The sequence below is a fragment of the Caloenas nicobarica genome, chromosome 1 (assembly GCF_036013445.1).
Source record: "Caloenas nicobarica isolate bCalNic1 chromosome 1, bCalNic1.hap1, whole genome shotgun sequence".
NCBI classification, from domain to species: Eukaryota; Metazoa; Chordata; class Aves; order Columbiformes; family Columbidae; genus Caloenas; species Caloenas nicobarica.
The window spans coordinates 152014615-152037847 of record NC_088245.1 but is presented as its reverse complement, the minus strand read 5'-3'; the positions used below and the strand labels follow the sequence as shown (position 1 = coordinate 152037847).

General features: G+C 43.0%; 1 protein-coding gene across 3 annotated transcripts in view; it reads right to left on the bottom strand.

Annotated features, from left to right (window-relative positions):
• Positions 1–18635, bottom strand: part of ADPRHL1 (ADP-ribosylhydrolase like 1) — a 39165-nt gene extending 20530 nt beyond the window's left edge. The window contains exons 1-5 of one of the 3 annotated variants that reach the window (XM_065627421.1): positions 18118–18635; positions 14125–14289; positions 7831–7956; positions 5104–5244; positions 1880–2007 (exon numbers count right to left, since the gene is read on the bottom strand). In XM_065627421.1, the coding sequence (XP_065483493.1) occupies positions 1880–2007; positions 5104–5244; positions 7831–7956; positions 14125–14289; positions 18118–18331 (774 nt within the window). In that variant the 5' untranslated portion in view covers positions 18332–18635. The remainder of the gene's footprint in view (positions 1–1879; positions 2008–5103; positions 5245–7830; positions 7957–14124; positions 14290–18117) is intronic. The other 2 variants (XM_065627439.1, XM_065627431.1) reach the window with 2 other exon arrangements.
• Between the last annotated feature and the right edge of the window lie 4598 nt (positions 18636–23233).

Sequence of the window (23233 nt, the reverse complement as noted above, 5' to 3'; positions counted from 1 at the left end):
CTCTGACTTCCTCACCCTCCAGGAGCTGACCTGCTGCTAGCTAGCACTCCTTTTCTGTCCATTTTTTTCCTCTTTCTGGGTCCTTTCACAGTGCTGGTTTAAGCAACTCCATCTTAAGGGGACAAGCTCCTCAGAGTCAAATTGGCCTGGATGACTTGCTGATCCTGAGTGTGGACCAATATCTGCCTATTCACTGTCTATCTAAAATATTCCAAATGCATATCACTGAAAAATGATTTATTCTAAATTGGCCCTTCTTGTGTTTATGTATTCAAGAAGGGATAATCTGTCTTTCACCCCACATTTAAATTTAAGCTCTACACCCGTTTATATAGAAAGCAGTATTTGCTACTTAGCATTTTGAGAAGTAATTTCTTTTAGAGAGGGAAATCGCCTTTGCAATGTACTGAGATCAATCCAAGCCACATTTTGGGGGCTTCACTTTCATGTCTCCTGCAGCTGGTACATGCCTGCAGAAAGGTGCAGCTGGTAAATAAGAACATGCATCCAGTGACCTGTTGGCAAGAGTGGTGCCAGATATTTTTGCTTTATTAATTGCCTGTAGAAAGTCAATTGGCTGTCCCTCCAGACACAAGTGGCCAGTTAGTTTGGAGGGAGTGCAAAGGAAAACAGCCCTGGGAAAAAGGTAGGCAGGATGGCTAACTTCTCCTCATTTATTCTTTCCATGGTTATAAGCATGCTCGGCTTATAAGCAAATTAAGTCGCTCATCTTCTGTCAGGCTGTGGTCTCTGGCTGGTGGTGGAGCTTGAACGTCAAACAACATTTTCCTTTCTTGTGCATCAAAATAAATAGCTCAATAGGTCAAACTAGTTGGTCTGGGCACTGAAGGTAAATTTTGTTTCAGCATTAGGAATTCATGCAGTTCTCTCTTGAAATGATCTCGGGGAAATACTGTTGACTTTGATCTCTCATGAGCCTCTGCTAAGACTTCAGTAGAACTGGAAAGAACAAAAAGCCAGCAACAAATTCATGGCACTGAATTAGTAAAATAAAACTGGAAGGAGATCTTCATGCTTAGAGTGAGCAATTTCTTATTATCCACAGTCAATCTATCTTCCATTGGCACCTTTCACTGCATAGATGAGCACCTAAAAATATACCAAGTGACTTCTCAGAATAGAAGTGTGCTTTAATAGTCTGGAAAAAAGGGACTGATTTATGGCAAAAGGTGACAAGAACCACATACTTATTGCTTAGCTGCTAAGTGGAGAGCATTGAGAGGTGCCAGCACATCTCAGAAAGCCATAAACACCAGGGAAGAAGAGACATTATTTCTCTGGAGTTAAGAAGATATAACCAGAAGTCATGAGGCAAAGGAAAGATCATGTACGCTATAAAATAGTATCCCATGGGACGTGGTGAAACATCATCTCTTGAGACACTTAAAACTAGCCTGAGCACAGACTGCATTGGCAGAGAATTGCTTAGGATGGCTGTCATCTGTTTGAAGGACCATAACCAAGTCCACCTCCTAGTGCACAGGGGGATTTCTGTGGGAGTCAGGCCACAGCTCCATTAGGCTTCAATGAGAGCCTCTGGAGAGACATTTGCCTTTTCCATCCTCAAATAGCTGTGGTTTATGCTTTGTACCTGCTCTGACCATCAGATCCACCACTCTGCATCATTTCCTCCCATTGCAGCAACCCCAGGGGTGGTGGAAAATGCATTTTTACTCTAACACATACCAAGCCAAGGATGGGAGCTGTTTTTTCTTTCTTGATTTTTTTTTTTTTAAAAAAACAAAAGACTTCTTGACTGCTCTGACACTGGAAACAGTTAAAAAATACTGGTGTGTCATTCTGAAAATACACCTCTCAGTTCAGAGCCTTTCTGAGCATTTTCTGAAGCTGCAGTTACCTTTTCTCTCTCCTCTGCGTCGTAGTTGTCTGGAAAGACAGGTTTATTCTGATTTTCCTCATTGATTTCTCTCTCTTCCAAATAAAACTGCCACTTGGCTTCAAAGTAAAACCAGTGCTCCTGATATTCTGAACGCAAAAGAAATTAAAGATGTAGTATTTCATCTCTGCAACATTTTCAGTTCTACTTAAATAAATATAAAAGAAAACTACAGCATTGACTGCCTTGAAAAAACAGGTATTTTACAGTAACATACATTAAACTGGCATATGCACTAAGCATGCATTTTAACATGAAGTGGGACATCTATATGGAAACAAGACATGAAAAAGAAGAAAATATTTTCAGAATCTTGTGCTATTTTATAATACATTCAAATTGCATTAAAATACATCAAAATGAGTTTTTTAGAGAACTTACTGAGGAACACTCCAAGGAAAAGATGAGCGATAGGAATCAACAAAAAGAAAAAAAAAATCAACTATATACCAATTTTTATATTCCTTCATTCTGATTAAAGAATATCTAAAAATGCTTGCATGTCCTACATACAAATTGCCTCCTGCCTCAGTTACCAGTTTTTATTCACATAATTTCTCCAGCGTTTCTGTTCTCACAGCATTTCTGGGTGATTTTTCAGGAAAAGGCAGATAGAAAAGACCAAGATTTCCATTTGCTTGTAATACATACCAAGTGTAGTAAAAGGGATGAATAACATACACATCTGCTATCTGTGCATGTGCAAATAAGCCTTTTTAATACCCATGGGTCTTTCTCCTTTTTCTGCCACTTTAGGAAGAGCATCCATAATCATCTTTAACTTTGCACATGTCCACAGTCTTTTTAAATATAGTTTATTTTTAAGCCAATGCTCTGGTTCAACCTTTTTATAAAGGCTTAAAAAGGCACATAAGTCATTACTGGCCTGTTAAACACACACGTGCACCCATCTGCAGAACTGAGGCCTGAGCAAAATCTCTGGGAAGCTGATGGGGTGAGGAGTCAGAAATCAGTGAGATGGGAAAGACCTCTAAGTATGCCACAGCGAACTAGCAATTCAATACAAGACTACCGGTGTACAGTTTAAAATAAAATTAAGCACTTTTTCCCTGTCTCCATCCTGCTTGGTCGCTCAGTTGTATGCTGCAAGTGGCTGAGGAGCAAGAACACAACCAAACTGTTTCTCTGAAGGACGTGATCTGATTTTGCTTCTTTGCCTAAAGTGCCATACGGGTGACCGTCTTTGGCAATTAAGATCATTAAAGCAGTTCAAATCCATGTAAAAAAAATTCCAAGCTGCCCTGTAGGATCTGATACTTCCACAAGGTTGCTGGTTCCCCACCCCCAGGCAGGGATGAGCTGTCCATCATCTGGCCCTCTACACCTGGGAATACCCAGCTGCCTTTTTCCTGAGTCCATGCCCTGGTTTTGACCTATTAGAAGGAAGGCATTAGTTAGAACCCTAAAAAGGGGGCAGTATTTAGAAAAACAGAGTGAAAGTGCGCTAACGGCCGTCAGGCCAAGGAGAACATCTTGAGGAAATAAAGTCACACAAAGAAATTATTGTTGTTTTAAGTGAATTACCAACGCCCACTTCATCAGCTGTTTCCAATACTACCTTTAAAACTGCAGGTGACCTGACAAGTTTCTTTCTTTGTGTTTTTTTTTCCTATATCCCCCATAACTATAGAACAAGAACGCCTCAAAAATGAATGTTTTCTATGTAGCAACTCAACAAGAAAGGAAGTGTGACTATTCCAATGCACAGGCTCGAAAACAAAGAGATCAAGTTACAGTTGCAGGAGATTTTGGTTGCATAGATGACCTGTAGCATGGTCAGAAATCCCACGCTGCCAGCCCTAGCGAGGCTTTGCCCCATCCCTTAAGCTCAACCTGAGATGATGGTCGCATTCAGGTCCATGGGACTAACCAGCAAGTAATTTCCAGAATATCAGAGACGGGTGCTGTGTCGACCCCTCTGTGATTGAACACTGTGTTCGTTATCCATGGGGAATAATGCAGCTAAAAAAGAGTTTTCTATAACTGGAGGACTCTGTTTGGCAGGATTTCTTTGCAGTGCATCTCACCAGCCAAGGAGTTTAACTTTAATGCAAGAGACTTTTCCCACTACCAAAATAGGACAAAACTCAACAATACGGGCAGTAGCTGGAGAGCGTTCCTCAGAAGTCCAACACGCCGCATACCTCCACGCCGAGGGGTCTTGCTGGGGTGGAGTGACAGGGACCTGCTGCAAAGCCACTCCAAGAGGAGCTCGCTCACGCTAATCCTGCACCTGCTCCTCATAGGTCTTGGCTAAAAAAATCCTGGCGTGCAATGAGGCGCAGATGAAAATGTGGGGTCTTTCAGAAAGGCTCCCCAGTGCTCCTTTCACGTTTTAAAGCAGCAGGTTTACTTCCCGGGTGAATCTCCATTTCTGTGCACTCTCGAATAAAGATTTCCATTTAATTCAATCTTTCTCAACAGCTGTCTCTTGAGATTAACAGAAAAACATCTTTCCTTGATGTTTTAATATAAGGATACTCATCTGTCCATGGCAGATCTCATCATTACAAATGCATCACTCCCTGCAAGATATCTTTGCTCTGAAGATCACATACATTAGTAAAGTAGCAATGTCCAGTTCAGTAGTTGTGTTATGTTCAGTTGTCTTGAAACAAGGATACAACAAATTGTATCTTAAATATTTGTTCAGAAAAGCAACAAGTCAAATCTGAATTTGTGGTCAAAAGCTAACTCTTGGCCAGGAGGCATCTGCAGGTGAACTTTTCCTTGCAAAATTAGTGATGTCAGTGGGTTTTCTTATGGAAAATATTGGACTGTGCCAATTGATGGAAGGGAGCTGAATAATTCATATCTCAGCAGTCAGTTTGCCTAATAACCTGCTAAATATCATTTCCTCCCTCTGCTCCCCACCCAGCAATCTTTGAAGCCTTCCTAAAAATGAAACTGTGCAGCAGAGTATTATCATTGCTATTTCTTTGTATTTTTGCCACCAATATACCAGGCAACTAACAGATGGTAGAAGAACGGGACACCACCTGCAAAGAGCTGACAGTCTGAGCAGAGAAAGGAGGAAGACAGCCTGTGGAGGTGGGAGAGGGGAAGGAAGCAGCAAAATGGAGAGGCTGGGGAGTGACATTTCTTCAGTGTCTTTCTAGCTGAAGAGATTTTTAAGAAAATAACTCTTGATTCAGACACGTTACCTGCCATGTGGCGAATGGTCTTCTTGCAGTATTCTTCAGCCATCGGCACAACCTTCATCATCTCTCTTCCCCACTGCGCAAGGGGTTTCCCTTGTATTGCATATGCCACAAAGAGAGCTGTGCACAGGGACCCCAGAAAGCCTGAAATTCACAGATAGCAATGATTACCAATGTGCAGGCTGCGCTTGTACCTTCCTTGTCATGTCCCTCGTAAAATCATTAGTGGAATGCCTCATGGTTGTCAGGTAGATTAATGAATGCACATAACCTACCTCTGCCTATATGCAGGCTGGCTCACGACATGTTGATATTTTTGTCTAATGCACGGTGCCCATTGGTTTACGACTTATTTTTACATAGAAGGAAGCTTCTGTTCTCAGTGGTGTAACATGAGAGAAATTGAGGTAGGGGTCAAAAATAAGCAAAATCCACCAATGTGATACTGAAAATCTAACTGAAGTCACATGAAATATTTGACTTGTGCAAAGTGATTCAATTACAAGCTGTATCACCTTGCCTACCGAGTCATCCAGCCCAGGGGCTGTGCTTCTTAGATCTAACAATATTAATGGCTCATTTTACTGTAAGGGGACAAGCCCATGCCTCGCTTGGACAATTGCTTCTCTCCTCTAAGGGAAAAAGCCCATGTCCCCTTGCAGGAAAGAAGCAACTGTCCAAGTAAGATGTGGTGTCTGCCTGCCTATCTAGGTATTCCACTTTGGATATGAATATCCTTCAGATGAACTTTCTGTTAACAGGCACTCGATGCTTCCATGACGTCAGGAACAGAGGGACTCCTTTCTCATATTGGCTTGTGCTCTTGGCATTCTGTCAAAGGTAACAAGACCAACCCAGCGTAACATGCAAAAGAAGGTTAAGAAAACAACTCAGTCATTTTAAATAGGCCCTGGGTGAATAAAGCATTGATGCGTGTGCTTCTCTTGGTGCATGGGTTCAAAAGTGTTCACTCATGCATAGAGGTATGCATGAAATTTGTGTGTGTTGCTGAAGGTGACACCAAATTACTTCAGCAGGTTACAAGGCCAGATGAGACAATTACTCATTCTCTCTGCCATAAGACCTGCGATACTGAGTCAGGCCAAAGGCACCTCTAACCCAAGACCCAACAGATACTTTCAGAAAGAATAAAACACCACATAGGCCCAGCTCAAACGGTCTCACTCAGACAGCATCTAACCTGGTTGCCATAAAGATCCTTGAGTGTCACATTCAGCATGAATGTTTAGCAGGTGAAGCCAAGAGCTAGCAAGGGGAAGCAGGTGTTGAAGAGGGTGTTAGAAGCTGCGAGGTGCCCAAAAGTTTTTAGGGGGGCTGGCAGTCTCTTCCTACCTGCTTTCGAGGTAGCTCCCTCCCCCTGCTGCTATTGCCTTGCTCCCAGTAGCCCTCACGTAGCCCCCTGCCTCTCACCGGGGCAGAAAGCAAGCCCCAGCTGGGGTTTCTGGCTCTGCAAATAACGCCAGTACAGAGTGAGCCTAATTGGTTTGGCTTCTCCGCTCGCCAGAGCTTCTGGACTAGCTTAGGGGCAATTTTAATTACTCAGCTTGATTGCTTTTAACAGTGACAGGCCTTCTCGTCCGCTTGCCTGATCCCTTTTGAACCCAGGCGTATCCATGGACTTTGCAGCTGCCTGTAGCAGTGAAGTCTATGGTTTAACTATGCACAACCAGGGAAAGCATTTCCTTTGTCTGTTTGTTTCAGTCCTGACTGACATGTCAGTTGTGTTTTCTCCATCTTTGATTTATAAGAATCACAAGTGACGTTTCCCTGGCACTTTTCAGGCTGGTAGTGAGGTCCATGGTGGCCCTTCCACCCCTCTTCTCCCCACCTCCCTGCGATACCACTTCTCTCTTTTCCCAGCTGAAAACTCCTTCTGGATGTAGTCTCTCCTTGTATGGAAGGCGTTTCATGTCTTGGATGCTCCTTGCGGCCATTTTCTGGCTCTAGTAAGTCCTTTCTGAGGTGGGAGACCCAGAACTAAAAGCAGTCTTATTGCTGCTAACGCACCAGGGACTTTATGTATTGTCTTAATGATATTTTCTGGTTTGCTTTGAATTCTTTTCCTCTAATTTTATGCAATCCTGATGGCTTTTCTGCCTGCTTCAGAGCACTGTGTGTGTTGAACATGTCACCATTCATTATTGTTTTATTTATTGCTGTTTAAAGCAGACAGAATGAACACATACTTACATAGCATAAAACTATCAGAATGACAGACCTGAATATTCAAAACATTAAAACTACTTACTTATGTTTCGTTTAGAGAATGTTTCAGATTGTGTCCTAAAATATGTGGAGTTAGATTTTTTGGCATTTTACCTTTACCTACAGTGATTGGATATAACAGAAACTGTCAAGAGAAAAATGTTATTATCCCCTGAACCATAAACCTGCATGATAATGGTGAGTCATCTAGATGTGAATCCTAAAATTTCATCAGGACAAGTGACATGAACATGCTTTGGACAAGACAGGTTGTGTTTAGTTATTGGGATTTTAGGAGGGAAAACTCCTGTGCCTGCAGTTGCTGTTTGCAACCTCATATAAGTAATTTACACGTATATATACTATCCAAGCAAAATTCAAACCAAGGCCTTGGAATCTGCAAAGCAGAAGCAGTTTAACCAAGTGAATTCCCAGGAGCCGCGTTAGTCCCCACAGAAGTGAAAAGCAGCCTTGGGCACTTCAGGGTGCCAATACACCAGTTACCTGTAGGATGGTTGTGAGTCATTCGCCCGCACTCAATGCTCACTTCAATCAGCGACTCCAGCCTTTCCGGCTTCCAGTATCGCATCCCTAAACACATGGCTTTCGTGGCTGCTCCAAATCCAGAACCTGAAGTAAAAAGATAATGCCAAGCATTTAAAAGGAGACAAATGATACACAAATATGTTGGTAAAATGTGAAACAAGCACATTTTATTAATTCAACTCATGCGTGGGAACTCCTCAGAGAATGGGAAATTAGCATGCAAAGCGAGTTACAAGTTTTGAAAGTTTCTTGCAAGGAATTTTGGTTCTATACAGTCATTCTGGTTTTGCGGGGATGTTCCAATATTCTCAAGTGCTACAAAGGGCATAGTGGGTTCAGAAAGCAGCGTGCTCTTTTGTTCACAGCACTTGTTTGATTCAAGCTCTCGTGCCATCTTTACTCATTCTTGGTTGACACTGTTGTTTTGCTTGCTCCAGGTGCCAGCACTAGAAACAGAAGTTTGAGAAACAGATATACTTTTACTATGCTCTTATTTTAGTAGTCTTCATGCTGAAAGTACACAATTAAAACACCTTATATGAACATGACAGTTGATCTTATGATTTTAATGCATGTTTCATCCTAGAGATCCCTGCAGGTCGTTCACAAAACTGTTTCTGCTACATACAAAAATAATGTGTCCAAAAAGAAACTGAAGGATACAGAGCCAAATCCACCAAAGTTAAGCAATGTAAGAACTGAGGTTTTCTGTGCAACATGAAATTAGTTCTTGTGTGCACAGCCTGCACTTACTGAGCTTGGTCTTGGAAATTTCTGCCTCGTGCAGCATGGAATTTATTTCTTGAATAGCTAATTCAGTATTTCTTTTAATCCTCACCATTGCATGCATGATCCCAGGTGTTCAACTTTTAAACACTTCATTGAATGGAGAGTTAAATTTACTAATGAGTTTCTCTGTGGTACTTATCACAGTAATATCAGGATCCCACAGAAGTTTTAATGAGCTTATCTTCACAAGGCACCAGTGAGGTGATTATCTCCTCCTTGCAGCTGGTGAACCAATGCCCAAAAAAAGCATTAACTCATTGCAGGCACCCATCCTTACAAGGATAGGGTTTGATTTTTCAAAGTACTTGGCATTTTTCATCACTGTCTTTGCTCAATCACACTTCCCAGTGACCTTGGGTTTAGCTGAGAGCAATCAGCATTTCCCTACTTTGTCCCTGGAAGATAAGGGACATATTTATGCCACCTAATTTTAGCATCTGTGGAACCTGCATTAGGAGCACAGTCCCCCTGTCTTTCCCAGATAGAGGATGGAGAAGGGCTATGTCTCCATTAGCCTGTACGATGGCATAGTAGGAGTAATTCATAGGCCAAAGTGAATTGGAGCAGCAGATGCCAAGGTCTTTTAGTTACTTACCTTCAGAGGAGCCCTCTGCGGCTCCCCTGAACTGTGTCCCTGTGCCTGCAGGCACCAGGGGCTCTCCTGGAGCACTGGTTGCCACTTAGTGTCATCCCAGGTGGCTCCAGCTCAGGTGTCTTAAGATCATGCGTGTGATCAAAGTGTGTGTGTGTGGAGTGAGAAGAAGATTTGCTTCAAACGTACTTGCCTGAGCCAAAATATAACACTAACATAAGCCACCCATTGGCATCTCCAGGTGTAATACAGGCCAATCTGGATTTTTCTCCTGAGAGAGAAGCTTTTCATCCCCCTGGAGAGCAGCTATCCTGAGTGAGCACCCTGGTTAAGTGGTCTAATTAGGTGAGCTGAAGACATTTCTTCCCTTCCTCCTCAAAGGCCAATGTGCACATTCTGCATGTAATAACTCTTCCAGTGGTTTTAACCACCAAGGGCAGTCTAAAAAAGGCCAAACATCTGATAAATGTGACATGAAAGGCTTTGCAAAATACCATTTTATTCCTTGCAAGCTCAGAGCTTGCTTCCTCCTTGCTAGTCTTCTTGATACCAGTGAAAGAGACCCTCTCCAGGACACTTTTGGCCGCTGCTCCTGATGAAAAGGCAAGACACTTGTCCTACAAATGTTGCATTTGCTCCTGTACCTCATTTATGCTGCAGATGTAGTGTCTGGTTATTAAAGAGCCTGGGGTAGATAAAACTGTCTCTCTATCCCACAAATCACATAGAAACCACAAGAAAGAGTCAGTCTTCCAGAGCACCAGTCAGCTTAACTGGGAGAACGTATCTTCTCCTGCTTGCAAGACCAGACTCATCATTAAACCATCTGCTGCAGTAGAGCAGCAGATGACAGTCTTCTTCACTCTGCAGTCCTGGTTCTTCCAAAGGACACAATCCATGCTGGTTACCCAAGAGGGAAGAATATTGTGCTACACAGAGCTGTTAATTATATCTTAATATATCCACAGTGGAGGATGCAATACAATGATCTGATTGCTGGTCTGAAAGTGCTTGTCTTTGCAAATTCATTGTGTCCCCCCAGTCTAGGAAGTTATATTAAAATCTTCTGCAGAATTAGACAAGCAAACTCAGTAACAAAAAGTCCATCACATGGAGTAACATTAAGCTTAGACAGGGCTTCAGGTAGTTCGCAGCTGTTAGCTCCCGTGTCTTAGGATCTACCATTTGAATCAATGAAAGAACAGCAAGACCAGTCCAAGTAAGGGTGAGACATGTGTAAGAACATAACGACTGTCCTTCACGATCAAACCAAAGGTGAACCTAACTTACCATGTCTGACAGTGGCCAATGGAGAGGATACTTAAGAAAGAGTAAAAGAAAGGTATGATGACGCTACCGCTTTGTACTAGCTAAGCTGCTGACAATTCATCTCCTCGATCCAGGAGGCACCTGGCTATTCATCTTTCTGCTTAATAATCCTTGAAGGATTTCCCTTAATTGAATTTGCCCAGCTATTATTTGAATTCACGTGAACCACAGCATTTGCGAACTGGCATTGGAAAATATAATAGCTGTGCAGCTTAATTAGGTGTTGTGTGAAGAAGTCCTTCCTTTTGTTCGCTTTGAACTCGCGACCTGACGGTTTCATTTGAAGTCCCTAGTTCCTGTGCTGGAGGAGACAGTTTTCTCTGTCCCTATTCATGTTCCCCAAGCTATCTATGACTTCACAGTTCTCTGTTGTGCTGTCTCAGACATCACAGCCTATGGAAGCAGTTTTTTTACTAATTCAACCATCCTTCCTCATATTCTTTCTAGTTCTCTTACACCCTTTTAGGGGGAGGAAGGGACCAGGTTATATACAGTAATCAAGAAACAGCAGCTAGGGATTTATACAGTGATGCAAACACATTTTGTGTTCTGTTCTCTGTTCCTTTCCTGGTCATTTCCGATAGTTTATTTACTTTCTGGCTCTTACTGAGCACTGATGTGATACCCTTGTAGAAATAGTACAGCTCCATAATCACTTGCCTGAATGGTAACAGAATCAGCAATGGCAACTATGTATACGAAATTTTTTCCTCCCCTGCATATGACTTTTCATTTATCTGCATTGCTTTTGGTTCTGCTACTGTGCCACACAGTTATTCATTATTGTGAGCATCTTCCATAACTCGGCACCATATGATCTTTGCTGACCCACTATGCACTTGCATTTCCAGATAGTTTGTGGATGTGTTGACCAACAGAGGTCCAACATAGGTACCTACTTCTCTATGGAGAAGACAGACTGCAATCTCCTGCTCTTCATTTTCTGTCTTTTAACCAGTTATCTATCCTCAGGAAAACTTTTCCATCCTGTAGCAACCGAGTGCCTCATCACTTAGTGTGTTTGGTGAGAGACCTTGGGTGTCTTTTGGAAATCCTAACAGACCATCTTCACAGTGTGTCCTTTTTCCTCCCATGTCTTGGCTACTTAGTGAGCTTTCTAATAGATTTCTGAGGTGACTTCTCTTCACAAAAGCTGTGTTGACAGTTTCTTATTGCATTTTTTTTCATCCATGCACTGCATTATTCTCTTTTAGTATGTAATACCTCAGTGTGCTTTTTTAAACTCTATATCTGTAGAATAATGAAGATCAGCTTAAAAGCTACTAAGCCCTGAAGAGGATGTGTCTTTTGTGACTACAAACTGTTCCACATGAGTACTTAGACCCTGGCCTCTTTACCTCCCATCCTTCTGCAGCTTATCCTTCTCTTCATTTTTGCTCCCCAGCTTTCTGCATTTAACTCATACTTTTCCCCCATCCTCCACTACCGATGCCACCAGCAGAAAGACACTGTTCTCCAGTGCTACCAGGAAGCCCAGCAGCTGCTTCAGTAGCTGCAAATAAAGACCTGCTTGGATGCTGCATCCTCAGCCTGAAATACATGAGATGTAGGTAGAGCCACACTGCCATTTGACTGAACTTTCGCAATGGCTCCAAAGGCACATCTCTGGTCCAAGGGGTACCACCTTACTCACATTTTGGTTCCAGCTCTCAAACATCAGCGACTCTCATCTGAACAGTTTGAGTTTTTGTCAATGGAACAAAACACTCTTACCGCATCTCAGAAACAATGGACTCATCTGCATCAAAACTTTAAACAAATGCTGGCAGACAAGCAGAGGCAAACATTCAATGGTGAAAACTTCAGCCTCGATCTTATCAATGTCATAAGTTGGAAATGAGCTCTTAAAATGGAAGGTGTTAGACACTCTTGGGTAGGTCTTCTGGCAGTCACAGGAATCTCACCAGACTAACATAATCCGGGTATCTCTGCAATGAGTGTGGCAATGAGCATGACACAAGGTGGCAAAGAGACACACAGGGCACTTTGGCTTAAGAACTCAGTGTTCTGACTGCACCCATAAGAATTTGAGCAGAGGAGTATCATACAAGCAACACAAAAGTACCTAATCTTTCACTCGTCCATGAAGGCTGGTACATGAATTATTGCTGGAAGTGAGATAAGATAGAACAAGCGCATGAAAACAGCATTTTGGTTCCTCCCACGGATGGCTGAACATCTCCACCTCGGGTCACTGGTTCTTTTGCTCTCAGGGTGAAAAAAAGTCTTCTTGAGATGTTCAGAATTATATTTGTCAGACCAGATAGAGAAGGTGGGCTTTAGCTTCTAGGTCTCAGGGCAGAAATTCATTTTAGATCCTTCTGGCCCAGAGTATCCCAAAAGCAAATAGTTCATTATGGAAAGCTGAAGAGGAGGAAGGCCAAAAGAATAGATGTAGCTCCAACAACATTGGGCCAGGGAACAGCCATGCTCCACTGCAGGAGGTGTTGAGAGCTGCTCAGGGCCAGCAGCAACTCCTACAATTACTTTGACCAAATTTTACTCACTGTCAGTCAGAAAATATACGACAACTTGCAAAGGGGCACTTTCTCAGATCTGCTTGGCGGGGTGAGCAAAATAAATGGGGAGGGGATCCTTTTCTCTCCCAGCAGCTGTTGTGAGGAGCAAGGGGCCGAGTGAGGGATGCTTTTTGTGTCAGAGAGAGCTGCCTGCAGAGACCCAGAAATAGCCATGGCTTTGTGCCACCAGCTCTTTGCCACGACGTTGCATCCAGATGCAATGCTGTTGAGCAGTGCCGATACATACTGCAGTGGTAGAGCATCACACCGACGCAGTGCAACGCCTGTGTGAGCTGCCATCCTCTTGTGGCTGTCTAGGTCTGCCTCCCTGATGATGCGGTGTCTCTACAGGCTTTCAAGATTAAGTGCACTGTATGGGTATGGGTTTAAGTGTATGTGTGTGCACATAGCTGCACACATGCTATCTAACTTGAAGTAGAAATTCAGTTCACCATGAAATGAAATGAAATGATCATAAAGAGAGAGGGTCATGGGTAGGTATACAGGGCTATGAATATTAGGGATTATTGGAAAAACACTCATAGTTGTTAGCAGGGCATTCACCTGGGGAAAAGTCTCTGCTTTCCCTCCAGTGAATACAGCAGTGTATAGAGCATTTCACAGGCTCAGCTTTTTGTTTCAGATCTGCCATTGCTGAAAAGACCCAAGACTACAAATGTCTAAATGAGAAACAGCAGAAAATATTTCTTAAAATAACTGTTAAATTCAAGGACAAAGATCTGGACCCAGAGGCACAGAGCCAAGGACAAAGTCTCTTTAAATAGATGTTAAATAGGGAAGGTTCTTTTACGAGAGGACATAGTGGCCTACAGAAGGAATTCCTGGCAGATATCTTGCCATCCTCATGCAGACAGGGAAATGTTTCAGGGATAGTAGCCTTTGATGTCAGGGGGGGGAAAGGAAACAATTTCTATATAGCCACAAATGCTGAAAGCATGCATTATTCAAGCCAGGATCTATACACAGAAACTGGTACTGTACCCTTTTCATTGAATGGTGTGTGCCAAGCAAGAAGGTAGTTGTCGGGTTTTAACTCCCTGCAGCCTTCGATGGTAGCGGGGTCTGGCCGCCTCCCCGGGAGCTTGTCAATAGCATCCACGTAGCGTTTTACCAGCTCCCGGTACAGGTCTTCTAAACACCAGTAATCTGCTCAGGGGAGAGAGGAGAATGATGCTGTGTGAAGGCAGAAGAGCAAGAGAGCACTGGAAACAAGCAAACAAGCTCACTATGCATTTAAGAAATGTTCCTATTTCCACTTCCAATACTTTGGACATTTCCACTTCCGAGTCGTGTTTCTGGTGCCACTGTCAACATGTTTTTATGCACCATGAGAGCGGGCTGCAGGGAAAACAGTCTCTTCGCTCTGTTCTCATCTTTTCCCGCTTTCCTTTCCGCTTTTAATTACTTTAATCAAAAAGATGAAGGCATTCTGTTCTACAACACTAACTGCTCAGGTGAGTTATTTAGGATCTATGATGTGAAGTATTTGCAGAGGTGTCGAACTGGAAGGTGAGTGTGTTGCTGCCGGGGCACGGGGTGTGCGCACAAAGCCAGCTGTGCCTGGCTCAGCCTGTGCCTTTGCCGTCATTTGCAGACATGAATAAAAATTAAAACTGAAAGCCTGTTTTTTTTCAAATTACCACTGGGTCATTAAATGGACATGTGCATGATTAAAGACAAAAAAAAATTAGTGACCTTTTAATCTGCATTTTATATTTATTTTGTCTACAATTTTTAGGTCTTTCATGCAGGGATCCCAATATCTTACGTCAGTACCGCAACTAGAACACTGAGCTTTTATAAAAATGATTATAAAGATCACTGAGCATAGTAAAGCCCTACAGTCTGTAGAATTTCCATCAGATAAATTTTGTTCTGGAATAAGTTCACTGACAACATCTGTTTATTGATTATTTTTACCAAGACCTACAGTCTTGCCTGAGGAGGAACCTTCCCCTGTTACACATATACTGATTCTTCAGTATAGCTGCTCCTCTTGGCCGTTGTGGCATGTTGTTGGGTTTGAAGAGCCTTGTCTTTCGCTCTTGCTGAGGAAAAGCTTCCTCTGGCTTCTATTACAGTTGTGTAATCAGTGGGAACTGAGGAGGCCATTGGGATTTGTACATTTATTTCTTTTCTATGTACCTAGAGAAACCAAATTTAATATTTGGTTAGATGCACAGTTTGAATGACAGGGCAGGGGAGGTTCTAAAAATATGTTAATTTTGTCAAATATGGTGATTTCTGGAAATCCACAGAAGAGGTTTAATTTAAGATGAAGTTTGGAGCCTGGCAAGCCAGAGCCACTCAAAAGGTGATGCAGACAGGCAAATAAAGAAGATGCAGGTTAAAACAAAGATTCCCCTTCTTTCACACTATCAGTTACACTGGCCATCCCACATACAAACCTAATGGAACAAGATACTTTCAAGCTGCCAACTCTTTCCAGATTTAGGAATCAGGTGTCAGTTTACCTGGATGGGAGCCAGGAACAGAATTTACTCCCTGGCATCTTCTGCAGAAGCCCCGTCCCCGGAGCCCTGTGGTCCATCATCTACGGCCCGCCTGAGCCCACCACAGTTCCCACACCTGGAGCCAGGCTGCCATCTCACCCATCAAGTCAGTAGGACAGGTTCCTGAACCATTACTTTTTTTTTTTGAAGCCAGAGAGGAAAGGCTTTCCTCGTTGCAGGGACAGTTCCACTGCTTTTGGTAATGTTGTTTTCATTCCTCCCTTATGGGACAGATTCCTGCTGGAAGCAGACTTTTCATGTCTCCTTTGTCGGATCCACGTTTCAGTCTGTGCACATGGTGGATTTAGGGAGTGTCAGCTCAGTCCACAGCAGTGCCCACAGCCTCTGCTGCTTCTGGCCATGGCCCTGCTGGGGTGTACTCCACGCAGCCAGCAAAGCATTGGCCAAAATCATCTTCCCGGGTGAGAACTGTCTTCATCCTTAACACAGGCCTCCAACTCATGCTTAGCTACTGTCACAGCCTCAGGCTGGCCAGTGATGTGACTTCATGGCGAGCCTAAGTCCTGGCCATGTCCAACCCAGCCTGCAAGCATCCCACAGGTACCTGCAGGTACACGCCTTGGGGATGCTGCCTGCAGCCAGCGGGCTGCCAGCCAGGTAAGCAGGACACATTGGGAGTGGGGCGGTGAAGGACAGGAATATTTGTATTGCTTATTCATCCTCCTTCTAATTTTGGGGTTTTTGGTGGGCGCTGGTAATGTTCCAGACACCCAATATGTTCTTCAAAATCTCAGCCCTATGGCAGCGAGGGCTCCCGGTTGCACAAGAAATGTAGGTCCCCAGGGCTGGTGGCAGCTGCCTTCAGCCTCATAGACCCACGTTCAGGTTCTTTAGCTTTGCTCTGTTGATTTGGGTGATTTGACAGGCAGGCTGGGCCATGAGCAAGCCCAGTGGCTTCTTTGCATCCTCCTTGCCAAGAGGAGAAACTGCTGTGGGCAGGAGCAGTTCTGTTTCCCTTATGGGAAGCGGACAAGAGGACTCGCTTTCCCCCATTCACCAGCATTACTATGAAATGAAGATTTCTTGCTAAAATTCCCCACACCAGCTTGTTGCTTTCTCACCATCCTATAAAAGCAACTTTTTAAAGAGCTTATCTGATCAGGCCAAAGGAATGAGAGTGTAGGATAAACACAGCTGATGGGAATTATAGCTCAGAATTTTTTTCTTTAAAGCCACACTACTCCTGCTATATTTAAGAAATAAGATTTATTATTTTTCTGTTAGTCTATCTGGTTTGATTAAGTTATGGTTTTAGAGAGTTCAATTAGCAAGTAACATATGATACGTATTTAATCATAGCCTATATTCAGAAATATGTTAGTCATCTTTTTTCTTGATAGGTTGATATCTTGCCCTTATCTTTAGTGTATTAGCTACCCCTTAAACCATTGGTTAGCTAATAGCCAAGCATGAAGTGTCTAACACACTCTTCAGCTGATCTCTGCATACTAAATTTAGAGCAGATTGGAGGCAGGCAGATAAAGTGGTGAAACAGAAACACAAGTGAAATTTCATTGACGTGAAGGATACTTAGCTACATTGTGAGCTTCTGATACTGTTAGTTATTCAGTGTTATGTGTTTTAAGAAAAATCAGGAATATTTTTACAGAGATTAAAAAAAGCCCGATTTATTCTAAAGAGGCAAAATATTGCTGAATGGTCACTGTCTTCCGGTGTAGTTTTGATGACAATCTTGACAGTCTCAGAAAGCTCTAGTTCGATGGGTACGGTGTCGCTACAAATATTGTCACCTCTTACAAAAGGCTATTCCTACCTCAAGAAAAAATGAATGTTCCTTCTCAAACCATTGTGATTTTAAAAGACATATATTAATAACTTCCACTATTCTGATAGACTTGACTACAAACACAGTAGGTTAGAATATTTTTTGGACTAAAGACACAGAGTTTTCCTTGTAAAGCAAATTGTTCCTTTTCTGACTGTGTAGGTACAACCCTTTGCTCAAGGGGCAGTGAAGAGGAGGTGATTTTAGCCTGAAGGAGGTATTACGGTGACTCTGCTCCAGCCTGAACTTCTAAATACAAACATGTTAGAAATGTGCTTAAAAGAGCTCTTGTCTTTTACAGAAGAATTTCTAGTGGCTATATTATTCTCTGAGGTATTCCAGCATACTTAGCGATTATTTTTGTTACACTGGACATGCGGTATTTTAGTCTTCAAGCTTTAACCACCTGTATAAACTTATGGAAAATATAGAGAGAACCCCTCCATACTCAAGAAATCAAAACTCAGTTCATGTGATGGTTGCAAGGCTATGCTCATGGAGAAGACGACCCAATGCACATTATCATTCACATAAGCAGCTTTTCTGACACGTTCTCTCATGACTTCCCCAGCACTCAAGCTTATTTTAAGAAAGGCAGCAGCTCAACAGTTTTGCTCCTTTCCAGACTTCATTCGCTAGTCCCGTCGTACCTACCTGTGATGACAGCCTCTGCTGTAGCCATGTGCATGAGCGTGTTGTCACTTACTGGCCACTTGTCAGGGGACAGCACCAGGTTCTCAAGCCCTCCAATCTCCTTCAGCTCCTGCTGGATTTTTGCACCTAAAGCATTGTTTTCTCGGGAGAAATTACGATAACCGAGAGCATCTCCTACCCCAGCCAGCACAAGTGCAGCCTTAAATTTATCCATCCCCGAGACACCTTCTGCTTTCCTTTTGTCCAAGACAGCCACCAAATCTTGATCTTCCTTTGTTCCTTTGCCTTGGGCTCAGCTCCCCCGACACTTTATATCAGCCATTGTGTCACACCAAGAGCGCTCTCTATAAGGCAAGGGTTTCCTTTTCTGGCTCTGCAGATGCCATCTCTTGTCCGGGACCCGACGGAGAGGAAATATTTCATAACCCAGGGATTTTGCAGGGGCTTTGTTCAATGAAACCACATGAGCAGACCCACAAAGCGAAGTGCAAAAGCCTCGTTTCTGCAACCCAGCGTAAAGCAAGCCAGGAAATCCTTAGCCCTACCCAGTGTAAGTAACTCTACACCCAGAAAAACAGATGCCTCCACAGGAGTGTTTATTTATTTAATCACCTGTAATTAATATATTTTCCTGTCTTTTTCTGGTACGCTGAACTCAGACTCCCTTTCAGAGACCACTCAGGAAGAAAGTCTGTGATAAAAGGATTTTCCAGACTCCGTAAACACTAAAATGATGGGTTAGGCAGTAAGATACCTAGTCAAATGCAGATAACCTCTTCCATTTCTAATTACACCCTATGGCAATATTTTGTCAACAAATTTCATACTCTGTTCCACGTATTACAAGAATATTTTGTTAATTCACTGCAGCCCTGGATAAACACCAAACAAAATCAATCCCACACCTCTTACTCCCTGGCAAAGACTGACTTTTTCCTAGGGCTGAGCTCAGGTGCAGCCTGCCTTTGGACTCTGGAAGGAAACTAGTTTGAAAGATGCATTTAAATGGCATCCTGTGAGTCTAAGAAAATTCGCCTATGAAGAAATCTCAGTAAGAACTGAGCTTTATTAATACCATCCTTTCAAACTTGATACTTGTGCAATTATGTGCTTCTTTCTCATACTGTGTTTTTTTCTGTGCTTCTGCCATGCAGTACAAGAAGGGGCTCTGTAGTCTCACAGCTTTTTAAAGTTATTTTGCCCACAAACTCTTCTCTGTGTAGGCTCAACCACTTCCTTCAAGAAATCTGCTGAGACTGACCCAGGTTGTGGTTCCAAGTCACCATCCATGCTGTCCTAAATTACTACTACTTTACAGATAGAAATACAAATGTGCATATAAACTTAGGTAGGTAAACAGAAAACTTTGATTAGCTTGACCGTAATTTTGATAAGGGATATCTGGGGAAAGATCTTTGTTTTTCTTTGATTTTTTTTTTTTTTCAGAAAGCAATACTGATTCCTGTTTGGATGGAAAAAGCCAGCAGTGTCCTCATATCACCCAGATCAATAAGCAGATAAGCAGTTAATCATGGACTGAGTTACTGAGATGTGTAGAAATATTGCAGCACTTCACAAGAAACCTTAATGCAGTTTGAGAACACAGATCTCTTTTGTACATTATAAGAAATAAGGTGACAAAACAGTGAGAGTATCCTCAGTTAGTAGACTGTTGCTTTAAAGATTAGGACTTGGGTAACAGAAGTGTTGAGTGTTGAGAAGAGGACACCGAGAGCGTGTCTTCTTTGCTAGGAAGAAACAACTCTGGACCAAATAAAACAAAATAAAAAGGGCAATTGTGCCTTAGGATTATGTAGGGGCCAGAGGAAATGCAAGACCAAGTGTTCCACAGTGGGGCCATGGCCAGCCAGTTGTAGGGGTGGCTCACCAGGAGCAGTGAGGACGCCAGCCACTCTGCCCTGTGTGGCTGTGGGAACAGGCATCACCTCCCACAACCAGGGCATTTTGGCAACCTAGGAGTAATCCTAGGAGTAATCTTGCAGTCACCCCTGCCCTGTCAGAGTCACCTCAGGTTCTGCGTGTCCCAAAGCGACCACTCAAAATGGAAAACGAAGGCCGGTGCAGTTTGAAGAAAACACACCAGGCAGAAGCAATGATGTTGATGTCTCCGCTACAGGTCCATGCACCTTTCTGCTGCACCCACACCTTGCCTGTTCCCACAGAGCATTATGATTTGGAAGCATGTGGAAATTTGAGCTCACAAAACAAGGATGGGAGAAACCACCTGCTGAGGCACTGTGGAGAGCTGGTAAGGGCCTCATCGGATGGAAGGTTCCTTCCTGAAAACAGACAAAGCTATTCTTAGTTTTCCATTTATCTCCTTCTGAATGTGGCTGGCAGTTGCGCTGCCCTTTTGCCTCCTGTGGACTTTACCCTATTGCGTGCACACTTGGCTGCTCGGAGCATAGCCCAAATTAGGAAATAAATCTTTGGCTATAATGAAAACACAGAGAAAATTTCAGAGCAGTTCTTTTATTCAACTCTGCAGAACAGAATATGTGACAAAGAATTTAGCTTTTATTTAATTTGTTAATTGTACATTATCTCCTTTTCATGTGGTACTTTTGGCTACTAGGAGTTTTCTGGGCAAAGGTAGGTTAGGCACACTGATATCTACCTGTACGCTTCCAAAAGAGACAATTATTTGTAAAATATCACACACACATCACACACAAAAATACAGTAACTCCATTAAGATGGATAAGTATTCACTTGCCATACACATTCACAATAGGAAAAAAAAAAGCAGAGCTGGCAGAAGAATGTTTGGTAAATGTTAAATGAGATAAAAATGCAGCTTTGGTGTCCTCTCGTCAGTGTACATATGACCACTTTCATATGGGGAGAATCCAGAAAAAAAGCAAGGGGAAGGCAGGACAGAGAAAAGACTTATTTGTGTTGGCAACACGCTGTTTTTTTCAGCTCAACCACATTTGAAGCCCTATGTGAGAACATGAAAGCATGCCTTCAACAAACGTGGCTCCACGTGCCGCCTCCACCTGAGGGGATGTGAATCAATGATCTCCACAGTGCCGGAGTTCTTGGGCTGTACAGGCACTCTTGTCTTTTATGAATAAATGATCCAGCAAATGGAGCATTGGCTGAGATTGCTCTGTCACCACAAGCCCTTCGGCATTTTACATTGAAAGAAGAATCACAGAATTCCAGGTTGTAAGGGACCACAAGGATCGTGTGCTCCAACCTTTCTTGGCAAAAGTACAGTCTGGACAAGGTAGCCCAGCACCTTGCCCAGCTGCATCTTCAAAGTGTCCGATGTTGGGGAATCCACCACTTCCCTGGGGAGATTATTCCAATGGCTGATTGTTCCCATCGTGAAAAAATTCTCTCGTGTCCAATTGGAATTTCCCCAGGAGGAACTTGTACCCATTGTCCCATGTCTTCTCCATGTGACTCCTTGTAAAAAGAGAATCTCCATCTTCTTTGTAGTCACCTGGGATGTGGTGATAAGGTCTCCCCTAAACCTTCTCTTCTCAGGGCTGAACAAGCCCTGTTCTCTCAGCCTTTTCTCATACGGCAGCCTCCCAGTCTTTGGTCATCTTTGTGGCTCTTCCCTGGACCCTCTCCAGCCTGTCCACATGTTTTTGTAGAGCAGGGACCAAGAAGACTACAACCTGGTTACTTCAGCTGTGAGTGAGTGATGCTTCTGCCGTTCAAAGACACTCAGCAGAGAAATGCTCTTGATTCCAAGTTCACCCATCCAAAGGATGCAGAGCCATATCCTGGAAAATTAGGGTTGATAGCAGATGGGTGTCAGACTTCCATCAGAGCTGCATCTTTGCAACTACTGAAGTGAAGGGTTTCACTTTGGCAACAGGATTATTCCTTTAGGAATGATACTAGTTATAGAACACTTTCATTGAGATCCAGGAAAAAATACACTGGTTTTATTCAATTCTTTAATACTGGCGATGAATCACTTTCATACCGCTTTACACCACTGCCTTGAAGGAAAAATATTCCTTTAACACAACAGCGTGGACTTGTTTCTTCTTACCCTCTTGACAGAAAGCCTGTGTTATGACACGAAGCCTATAGGGCTTGCCTAACCACAAAGAGAGTATTGCACTGCTTGTAAAAAAGGCACAAGAAAAGGCACATGGGAATTTGTCAAGCATATGCATCAACGTGAGGAAGTATCCCAATAATTATACTTAATCAAAATTTGAATGCCCTTAAGGTTCCCCAGGCCTTTCTCATTAAGACGAGAACCTTGTACCCATGTGCCTGAAATACAGAAATGTTCTGCCTGCGGTTGTAGAGGCAGCTGCAGTTGCAGACCTGTCAGCAGTTTGTAACAAAAAGGCCTATTTTAGAGGTGTGTCATCCTCCCCTAGTTGTACCCAGCGCACTGTACATAATGCAAAGCTCAGAAAACATGTTTTGCTGAATATTTTCTTTAAAAAGTTCTCATGATTGTAGAACATTACACTTTTTCCCTTTCAGAAGGGCTGTGCCTTTTGGTGTGCCAGATGCTGGTTGGCACCAGCCGAGGGAAGGTACTGGTGCCAACACTTAGAAGGAAAAGACCTTCTCGTGGTCCAAGTATCAGCATCAGCAGTTTTGCTGTTTTAGGAGAAGGAAGAGGGACTCGTGTGATATTAAAGCAGCCAGTGGCTGGTGAAACCACTGGAGAGTGATGCCAGCTGGGAGAGGGGACAAGAAAACGTGTTTGATTTAAACTTTCAGAGGAGAATTGAGGACAGTTGAATACATCCCTCTGAAGGTCTCTGCACAGACTTCTGAGCGTGCTGCTTCTCCTGCAGAGCTCAGAGCCTCGCGCTGAGCAGGACTTGCCCTGCAATTACACCTCTCATTGCCAGGACAGATTAACGGCACAAATTGTAGGGAGTTTGGTCACTAGCAAAACAAATAACCAAAACAAAACCCCCAAACAACAACAAAAAAACCAACAAAAAACTAACCAAAAAACCCCACAAACAAAAAAACCCAAAAGAAAGAAAAAAAACACACACAAAACCCCAACAAACAAACACAAAACCCAACCAAAGCACCCAGCCTTTGCAAGGCAGAAAGCTGACAAAAATCATACAGATATCTCACAAAACTGACTTCA